Source organism: Neodiprion pinetum, chromosome 6 (assembly GCF_021155775.2).
Source record: "Neodiprion pinetum isolate iyNeoPine1 chromosome 6, iyNeoPine1.2, whole genome shotgun sequence".
NCBI lineage: Eukaryota > Metazoa > Arthropoda > Insecta > Hymenoptera > Diprionidae > Neodiprion > Neodiprion pinetum.
Window position 1 is genome coordinate 18,219,792 of NC_060237.1, and position 10,810 is coordinate 18,230,601.

The following is a 10,810-nucleotide window of genomic DNA, read 5'->3' on the forward strand; positions in this document are numbered from 1 at the left end:
ATATACATTTATGTATTGCATGATGTTTTTAGGTGCTTTAACTGTCGAGCATTAAATTTTCGAAAATTGCGTTCATCAGTTATGAAATACCCACTAGGTCTTCTTAAAAAATCAAGCAAAACCAAGTGGGGGGGAGCGCTATCAGCTACGAGTATGAATGTAGCACGGTAACTACGTCGGCACAAACTACAGAGGTAGATTAACTTTTTTACTGATAACGAGGGTACAGACACGTCGTCCACGGAATTCAAAATAAAATAAAAAAGAAAGAAATTTGTATGCATACATACTTAGATTAGGTATGTAATATGCCACGTTGATACATGACCAAGTATAACTGAAGATTACTTGAACCGATTAATTGCATCAATAAACTTGAAAAATAAAAAATGACCAAATAATCATGTTTCGTTTGGAAGCTGTCACGAATCGAATGGCCAATAAATTCCGAATGATATCACATGTGAGTACGTACTATAGATTTATCGCTCAATAAACCTGTTGTGCCGTCGATTGACGTCACACGTGCGTCAGAGTGCCGAAAGAAGCAGAAATGCTTCGATTGAATGATCGCGGTACCCTTTTCTCGTGTATTAAACAAAACCATTTATCCAATTACCCTGAATGCTCATGGACGTTTCCAACTACCATAATTATAATATTAGTGTAACGGATTATGCACAGAAATGTGTCAAATTACTGGTATTTTTTCGGAATTTATACTTATTCACACACGTATTTACGTTATGCACAAAAATACGGATTTGAGAAATAATTCATACCTCAGTTACGCAGACTGGTATATGGATAAGTTTATAAATTCATTATGCATTTTTTCGACAGGACTTCTAATACACCTCACAATTGGTAAGTTAAATTACAGTTATGGATTTTTTTCATTACAATTGGTACTATTTCACCAATTAGCCTTCACCTTGTGGAGTTGGTAAGTCTTTTTTTTTCGATACGGATTTTTCTTCGGATGAATAACTGTGTCTTTTTTGGATATTTTTTATTCGGCAATTTCGGAGCTGCACTTTCCTTCGTATCTGTAGTTCTATACGTGGGTAAAGAACCAAACAAAAAAATTGATTCCCAAAAATGTTTTCTTTTTTGGTTAACTATGTATTAATTAAAACTTATCTTTTTTTCCTTTCCAAAATATCGATTTCCGTGTAAAAAAATGAAATTAATTGTTCCAGTTCAATGACGTACTTTGCATTTTACTGTGGATATCTTGCAGAATATTCATTGGCATGTCCCGAATATAAGACAAATAAAAATCAACATCACCTATAGCGATACAAGAAAAGTATTGGTTTCCGTCTAAAATGACTTACTAATTTTAATGAATCTACGTTTTCGGACCTTAGATGATGAAAACTAAAAATTACCCATAAAGCAAAGATAGTTTATACCATATTACCACATTGACAATAAGTCGTATGTTTTTAACGGTATCTTTGATAGAAACGTTTTCTCTCGTTTCTCTCTACTCGTTCTCTCGTTTTTCTCTCTTGAAAATTTTGATCTATTTTCTCTCTTATCCTAATAACTAGATAAGAATTTTTTGCGATTTTTTTTACTCCTAAGAAAAAGACACTTTCATAGCTATCTACAGTATAACGCTATTGATGGATGCGGAATAATTAGATACGGGAACTCTTATCTCACAATTAATGGTATCCGCGGAACTCGTTATACTGTTTCCCAAAATGATAATAGGACAGAAGCTACTTTTGCAGTGGGGGAAATCTTTATTTCTTTCCTTCTTGGCTATAAATAGAGCTTTCTTTCATCCGACACAAAAGGCAAACACAGCTCTGTAGATATAGAAATCATAATACATAGTACTTTCATTGCCAGAAGATTTGTATGCAGAGTATAGGATCTGCGAAACCCGATAAATTAATAACAAATGGATAAATTTTTGCAATGCAATTGGCTGTGATGACGATCCTTTGTGCGAGAAGTAATGATCAAATTTCTCAATATTTCCATGAGTTTCAGGTTACCCTGACCTTCGCAGGCCAATGTGATGTAGTTAATAAAATTTAAAAATACAGTATTCACTTCTACATGAACGAAAAACAAAATAACAAATTCGATAAAGCGAATCGACAAAAGAAAAAAAATCAAGAACTTCTTATATTTTTTATCATGCAGTACCGTCAAGAAAGCGATTTCAACAAAATACATGCAGGACAATTGGAGCAAAGCGAGTCTATTTGTTACAAGTAACAAACCTTATCTTTGCACAATTGTTTAAATTTTATTTGGGCTAATTTATAATTTTTTTAGCAGTTACAAATATTATTTACCGAATGAAATAAATTTTGTCAATTGAATCAATTTGGAGAGATTGCTCATCGATTGTTGCAGTCATGCTATGATTGAAAACTTTTTTTCTCGTATGCTATATTATACTGAAAAACGTTTGTAAACCTGTACAACGCTTCTCTATGACGTGGGTACAGCCAATCGGATCAGATAAAATACCTATTTACGTGAAATTCTTGTTCCGATTAGCTAATTGCACTGACAACAGTTGGAAGTGTAATTAGTGTGATATTCCAATTACGATATGCTGAAACTAAACTCATTGACGTACGCCATTACAGCTGAGAAAGACAAAAACAAAATGATGAAAAAAAAAAAAAATACCACAAATAAAATATTCACAAGGAAGTAAAAAATATTGCCAATAATAGTGTAAAAAGTGTATGAATTAAGATTTGATTTACGTCATTCCAATAAATTTTCCATTGTTATTTTTATTCAGGAATGCTTATAAACGTATATATAATAAACAGCATCTTCATTGGAAAAGTTCCGCTCGTTTATACCCGTAAAAACATAATGTATGAGAAATTCCACTTATTATTAGAAGTTATTGGCTTGGTTCGGAAGATTGGCTCGGAAAGATTTACTCCTACTGGTCTGAACTGACCTATACATTTATAATTAGATATTTCTCATGCATAACGGCTATAAAAATATATTCTACTGATTTTCTTTCTAGAAAAAAAAATTCCTTCATTTTTCTCAACAAACGAGACAGTCGTTTGAACTTGATGTATATTCATAGAATTTCTCGAAGGGCATTTGACCATATTTGACTGTCTATTGATTGATATTTTCAGAGTACCCAGTATACTATATCAGTAGCTGGAAGAGATTTCTACTTGTGGTTAATGATTAGTTTTCAACTATTTTCATTATTTACCATAACTGAAAAATGTGGTTCGCGGTATCAAACGCAGGTCAGTTTCGTAACTGTTACTAAAAAATTTAGAATATTACTATTCTTTTTTATTACGGTTAATCGTACTATATTTTTTCGTAACTATAATTGCGATATAATTTGCCATCCATTTTTGACACGCAACAATAAATTGATGCTAATAAGAGGGCTTTATTTAACTGAAAAAATTTAGTAATTCAAACAAAAAGATTTAATCTTCCAATAACCAGGAAATGGAGCGTTAAGAAATATAATTGGGTTTTTGTATTACAAAAAAAACAATTGTTCATACATGTCTAAGACAGAGAAACCCAGAATGATTTGGTCGTATTTTTTGTTTTTCATCAAATAAAGATGATTGCGGATGTTAGGAGCAATTGAATTTTACTGACTTCGTAGCATAAAGATATACTTCAACAGTCGTGACCGCATATTGTTGTAGATTTAAAAGTGCTATATTTTCGTCAATTTCTGTTGATTCGATAAAAGAAAAAATATAACCTAATTATTTTTGTTTCTTATGCTCAATACGCATATAAAATTTTTTCATGCAAAGATCCAATCGCACTCAATAGTTGCTTCAGCTATATTACATTTTTTTCAAACTACAACAAGATTTAAACCGTTATTACAACGATGGGCATTTTACTTGAATTTTTCAGTAACTATAGTAAGACCTTGATTAATCGGGCTTAGCAGCAAAATGTTTGATTCGCCGTTGTTACTACTTGAAAATTAATTTTATCATCACAATAGATTGATGGTATATTTGAAAACTTTTTTGAGCCAGTCTAAATTTCAAAATATTATATTTCTCAACTTATAGTAATGTATTGGTGATACAATGCTTGTAAATAACACCTTTTTGATCACATGATACTCTTACAAATACCTGAAGAGTCTGCTTTTCATATTTAGTAAAAATAAAATTTCGAGTTTGGATTATCTGTGGATTTTATTTATATCTGTGTCGCTCCCGGTAAATCGAGGGCACAATAAATAAACCTTTTTTCTATGAGTGCAAGGAATTAGAACGCAAAGAATTATATGAAAAGTCCGCTATGGATATAATATCAAAATTCAATTGCCCCGAATTGTTGCAAAATACTAAGCAATTGCATCCCCTTTGTAAAGACACGTCAGTGAAACTCTATATGTTTTTGATTACCCTGAAATTCAAACTCATAATTAATCTTAATAAGACAAACGGTTTTCACCCGGTTTCAATAAATTATGTCTCATATGTGTTTGGACATTATTTAAAATAACGTTAAAAAATGTAGTTTTTAAAAAGCTCCCTGTAGTAAAATTTTTCTCGCACAAATTTCAAAAAAAAATTCATAACTGTATGATGATTGTAGGGAACAAAAGTTACTGTGGAAATTTCGATCCGTCAAGTGATCTAATTATGCAAATAATTCGCAATTGAAAATCATTACATCAATTTTGTGAATTAAGATTAATGGTCAATTGCAAATTATTGGCATAATTATGTGGTCACTGGCCGGATCCCAATTTTCGTAATAACTTTTGCTCCCTGCGTTCCTTCGATAACTGTGGATTTTTGTTCGAAATTTTCACGATACAAAATGAGCTGCAAGCAGCTTTTTGAAAAATATTACATTTTTACATAGATTTAAATAATATCTGAACACGTATGGGTCTTATTAATTAAAGCCCAGTGAAAATACTCGTCTTATGAAACTTTATTATGAGTTTCAATTTCAAGCAAGCAGAAAATGTTTCGTTTATGTTTTTCACTAAACGTGCAGACTTAACATCGCCTTTGTAATATGAGTGAATGTACGTTGTATACTTACGTAATGCGATGAGATACAAACGGTAAACTAATTTCATAACTTACAGTGAATTGTGTAAATATATATGTATAACATAATGTAATGGCGCAGACCTCGCAGGTAATACAATACACGTACGCTTATTACATGCATGCATGAACACAATCGGTAAAATTAAAACAAATTAAAACTAACGATTCATCGAACGAGAATGTTGGAGGTTGCGTTTAAATGTAATCAGGTCAATGCCACTCCAAGGCGAGTGAGAGCCGCTAATGTCCCAGATTTATAATATACCAGCATTTTTACCACAGCCCGTTTACTAATTCAACAACTTGAGATTTTTAAATAATCCAATGTCAAATATTCTGCGAATTGGTAAAGTAGCTGCATATTGCGATAATGTGTTAAATAAACTGAGCCATCCGAATGACATTTGTCAAAAATCTTTATACGAATGAAATATGTTTATATTGAGTAAACGGGGAAAATGATACACCGGAAAATTTGAAACAGAAACTAAACAGTACACAAGTGAACAATTATTTCATATTCTCTGTGTAAGGAACAAACCACGTCACAATGTTAAGTCACCAGTCCAAACTTAATTGCTTCTTTCGCATGAATGAATTACAAATGAAGTTCTTCTCGTATATTTCGCCACGGTATGCATACGGCAATGGATATTGTACGTAATCATTTTTACGCCGTACTACGTATAGTCAAGTTTGTATTATACGCAATTCTATCGATATATAAGAAATGCGCGCACAATGAAATAACAACAAAGATCCGTTGTATTGTACGGATAACCGGTAAACGGGTGATTCTCACCTATCCATGTTTGCCACGAATCCAGCAGCATGTTATCAAGGGGTAAAAGATAACAATTTTTTCACAGCACTTACAATTGTCTGTATTTGTTTGGGATCACATTTTTTGTACTATTATTCAACAAAGTTGTGACAAATGATTAGGAATTAGTAGCGTCGCTACATGTCTTCTGATTAAGAAACTGAACGCTCAAATTGTTCATATTATTTCATATTTCAAATCCATTTGTGCATCGTTATAGTTAAGGCACAACTGGATATTCAACGAGCTCCAGTTATGAACTGTAAAACCAACTACCACCTCGCCATTTCACAGTGAATCACATTTACGAAAACGACATGGAGAAGGGGATCGTACATATATATACACGTAGATTTAACTATGCAGTACACTCACGGGTGATGAGGACAGTAATGGGAGAGACGCGATGATTTAACTTATGCGCGCATGCATGGCGGATTGTTTCAATGAATAGAGAGTTTATTACAAATGAACAGAATTGATATAACGTGTGTTCGAAATTGTCGACGGAATTTTCCTGTGCGGCTTATACGGAATTTGAACTTGTAGAGTTCCCTAATTATGAATTCCGGGTTCTCCAAATCGATTAAGCATGTTTTCCTTCGTAATTTTTCTCTCTAACCGCACCTTTCCGTATAATGCTGGAAAGTACGAACAAATCGGAAAACTTTGTAACGTGGCTTGTAATCGCGTCTTTTACGTAGTGTTTCGATTTAACAAGAAAAAGAAACGCTTTGAGAACACGGGGGGAGGGGATCAAAACTTGCAAGGTCAATATTGCGAATGGCCGATACATTAAAATTTCAAACATGCGGAAATAAAATAACGAAAGATGAATTGTTCGAAATCTTGATCTTCGAAAGTGTCATTGATTAGAATGACTACTCTTCTAACTTCTTCCGCCTTGGAATTTAGACTTTTTCTAAAGTCATTTTTCCCCCACGATCTGGATATGTGTGTTAACATTGTTCTTTCTTGAATTACTCGTCGCGTGTGTAAGGTATTTGAACGCGTACTTTCCATTATTAAAAACAGTAAGGACTCCTGGTTTGATCTTCGAGGATTATGAGGTGCTTTGTTCGTTTAATCGAAATCTGGAAATTACTTCCAGAAGGCTGTGATGGGATATTTGGGTTGGTAAACTTTGCGATGAAACATTATACGCACGCATCAGCTGAAAGTACCGTATTTTATTGAAAATAAAGATTCATCAAAGTTTGTGCATATGAATTACTTTCATAGCTCTTAATATTGATAGTTAATCACCCTATTTACGATTAATTTTATTATTATACCTAACGCAATGCATAAAACGCAATGTAATTTCGTTTTTTTATCGACTTTAATCAAAGTCCGCAGGTGCGTTTGTTTTTATTACTACCAATCGCAGTACGCCGATAGCCTTTCTGCAAATGCAGTGAATTGTATGGTACATAATTAAAGTGCATAGATAACTTAGGCGTGCCTTACAAGATATAAAACAGTCGTTTCGCACAGCATTATTAACAACTATCATCAAAAATAACTCGGGGATTTATTTTAAGTTTTCCAGCCAGTTTGACGTAATAAACTGATAACCCATTCAACCGAGGTTCATTGGAATGTTATGTTTTTTCTCTTTCTTTCTTACTTCAGTTGTTATCAGAACATCTTATCGCCGGACTTTACGCCCAATTGATTTTATGAATACATACATATTAAATCAGAAATTGAACTGCCATAAATGTGGTTACTATTGAATAATTCAATAAAGGAAAGCGGAATAAGCGCAAGTAACTAATGCTGTAAAGAAGATATACAAACGAGTCTCCGGGTTTTTTTACTAGTCATAGGGTTTGGAACCGCTAATATCTTTCCAAATAAATTAACGCCCATACATGGTACATGCATTGCAAAGGCGTATATGTATGCAACATGTAATACGCAATCCTCTTTGGATTGGCACATTAAATCTTTCAAGAAGTAAGGCGCGTACGGGATATTTGCGACACGTAAACATATATACAGGAAAAAATTTAATATTTTGTAACACGACTCATACGTCAAAGCGATAGCAAATCGTCCGAACCCGATTACCGAGAAATGGTTCTGGACGAGGATACCCGAGTAGTTTAAAAGTTAAGCAAGCTTTTTCCTTGATCTATAAGACATTTTTAGGCTCGTTAAAATTCAAGGCATATTACATACTACGAACATAAAATATCCATCTTGCCAGGAACGTTACTCCCAACCTGATCAAAAATTTTACAAAACTTCGTAGCATGCAATTTCGGTAAATGTGCTGTTGACGTCATTTTTATCGCTTGCAAAGAACTGGAAATCCTCTGACGTGCTTGCGTTTGATTGAATAGGTCTAACCCACGAGTCAACTTGGATACCGGTGTCCAGCTGGGAGAATGTAGTTTCGATACGTGGTTGAGTTACTATCAACGCGCCTTTTTTTATATTACTTCTAAGGAAGTTCCAAATTTTTATTTGTGCTGCTTCTGACAGATAAAACTCAAAGACGTTATTTAGGATGACCACATCACTGGTCCTTACCACATCTTCGGTATCCTCAATTCTATTATGCATTATTTCTACCCGTTTGTCCATCTCATACTTACGAATAATGTCTGACTGTAGTTTACAAAATTCCTCATTCATTTCGACACCAATTATTTTACGCGCATCTGTGTACACGTACGCCTTAAAACAGAAAAGATCAGCATAATTTATATTCGGGATCATTTCTTTCCATAACCTTAGATTCACTTTGTATCATAAAGCCAAAAATATCAAGCCGTAATAAATAAGCGGTATTATGGAAGCGTGAACAAATAATATAAGTTGTTGAACATGATGCTACATGTAATTCAATCTGCCGTCTTAACTATTTCTAAACAATGCAACGGCAGGAATCATTTTCAATACTCACTCCATACAAAACAGCACCCAGTCTAGATCCCACGTCTAATACGGTTTTACCTTCAAGTGCAGGTAGCATATTGTTAAATATGTGATAGAGACCATCCTTAGACATCGAATGTGATATATAAACTGTGAAAAAATGATTTTGGCTTTATTGGTGTACAAGAAATACTAGTTATGACATGATTCTTCTTAATCTTATGCATTTATGCTTTAGCACGCTTTTATGATAGTAATTTAAAGTAATCAGATGTACTAGTCTTGAACATACAGATCAAAGTTGAAGACAATATTCAACATGATATCCCGTTTTTAACTGAGTTCACGATTAAAAATAATTTTTCTTAAAGTTATGTCTATTTAATATACCATGATTTTATGATTTTATTAGGAAATTAATAAAAAATAATCTCATTCTTACTGAATGGTTTCACGTTTTTAGAACCACAGCTTTGGCAAAAGTATCTATTCAATTTTCCAGCTTCAACCAATTCATCCACATCGTCATCAGTGTACAGAAATTCATCGACATGCAATGTTATCTTTGGATCGCAGTCAGAATTCTGTCAAATTAATCACAAGATAATCAACATTTAATATCAGTACCAATTCAATAACGCAGGAATAAGATCCAATTTATGCATATTAGTTTCAGTCTAGTTCAACATAATGCAAACCTCTCCAGACTTTGGGGATATTATGTTCTCTGAAGGAAGCGTAGCGTCAAATGGTATTCTTTCTTTGATGTCCTGGGCAATACTATTTAATATAGCAACAGGATCATCCAATATATATTCTTTTGAATCGAAATCTTCTGTACTTAATTTAAATTTCTCTAATCCTGTGAAAAAAATTGATTGCAAAAATTCAACGATGGAATAATTACATGAAAAATTATTATTCACTTGTATTAAGTGAATTACTTATTTTCATATTCCACAAATATATACGAGTAAGCGGATAACTAATAAGTGAAATGAAAGCTAACCTATCGTATTGAAACCCCTGGCTAAATCCGGTAGAATCCAATGTTTCTTGATGAATGTTAAGAAGGAATTATACTCTGCAGGGTCGATTTTTGCCATCAGACAAGAAAATTCAGTTTCCGCTTCTTCGAGCGTAAGGTGAAGTTTAAAGTTAGACATTTTGAAGATATCTTCAGTTGTTACAGACACCCACACATGCTCCTCGACGATTATAACCTAACCCAACTGGAACCGGATAGAGCTTTCAGTGGCTTTCAGTGACAGACACGAAGAAATCCATGGTGACTTGTAACGAAGACATATTGATAGTTCACCAGTCGCCACTAGGTTCGTTACGATTAACCATAGACATCTAAGAATAGACCGCGTGAGCGGGCTGAGAAGGCGATAGCGCGGTAGAAAGAGAAAGCTGCGTATAGGCCCCCCCTCTATCCTTGTTTGATCGCGCATGCGCGGGACACGCGAGTCGTGTATGCCAGTACAAGGTTGCAAATTTTTTAATGAAAAAGTAATGCATTAACCATTACTTTTTCAATTCATAATGGAAATAATTTCCATTAAACATTAAATTTAATGTTTCAATGAAAACACTAATGCAATAAAAAAAGTAATGCATTATTTGCAACCCTGTGCCAGTATACTACAATACGAGGCGTGAGAATATAGAAACTTTTATTTATTCATTTTCTATTTCATCCTTACTAAAAGAATGCTGAGCGCGCATGCGCGTGATTAGACAAGGATAGAAGGATGGGCCCATATGCAGCTTTCCCTTTCTATCCCGCTATCGCATTCACCAACGGGCTACCTCCGAGCTCGCGCGGCCTATTCTTACATGTCTATGCGATTAATACATTTTCCGCGGCGCTGGCAGGCACGGGCAGCGGCTCATATGTAGCACCTAAATGATATTATATTGGAGGTTAAGGAGACAATTTTTGTGTGTTCGTATGTTCTTTTCGTTTGTTGCCTGGGAGCATCACATCGATGTTTATCCTAATGTTTCAGCTTATTTT

At 33.9% G+C, this 10,810-nt stretch overlaps 3 protein-coding genes across 4 annotated transcripts in view; 1 reads left to right on the plus strand and 2 right to left on the minus strand.

Moving 5' to 3' along the window:
* Positions 1 to 8,586, minus strand: part of LOC124222110 (Inositol 1,4,5-triphosphate kinase 2) — a 57,669-nt gene extending 49,083 nt beyond the window's left edge. The window contains exon 1 of one of the 3 annotated variants that reach the window (XR_006883934.2): positions 5,878 to 6,465. Coding sequence is in view for 1 of the 3 variants with exons in the window: in XM_046632728.2 (XP_046488684.1) it covers positions 5,878 to 5,885 (8 nt within the window). In the remaining 2 variants the exon portion in view is untranslated. Of the gene's footprint in view, positions 1 to 5,877; positions 6,466 to 8,504 lie in introns of those variants that run through there. The other 2 variants (XM_069137447.1, XM_046632728.2) reach the window with 2 other exon arrangements.
* LOC124222162 (fasciculation and elongation protein zeta-2-like) overlaps positions 1 to 10,810 on the plus strand; it is a 128,087-nt gene that overhangs the window by 92,096 nt on the left and 25,181 nt on the right.
* On the minus strand, positions 7,074 to 10,177 carry LOC124222130 (uncharacterized). The gene is made up of 5 exons (XM_046632770.2): positions 9,797 to 10,177; positions 9,486 to 9,649; positions 9,230 to 9,371; positions 8,816 to 8,937; positions 7,074 to 8,586 (listed from the first exon to the last, which is right to left on the minus strand). Exons 1-5 carry the CDS (start codon positions 9,951 to 9,953, stop codon positions 8,143 to 8,145), a joined length of 1,029 nt encoding a protein of 342 aa, XP_046488726.1. The 5' UTR covers positions 9,954 to 10,177; the 3' UTR covers positions 7,074 to 8,142.

Excerpts from the sequence above, each read along its gene's own strand:
- LOC124222130 (XM_046632770.2), bottom strand. The coding sequence starts at position 9,953 with ATGTCTAACTTTAAACTTCACCTTACGCTCGAAGAAGCGGAAACTGAA. Across the intron at positions 9,372-9,485 it reads TATCCCCAAAGTCTGGAGAG|AATTCTGACTGCGATCCAAA; the intron begins GTTTGCATTATG and ends TTAATTTGACAG. Across the intron at positions 8,587-8,815 it reads TGGGTGCTGTTTTGTATGGA|GCGTACGTGTACACAGATGC; the intron begins GTGAGTATTGAA and ends TTCTGTTTTAAG.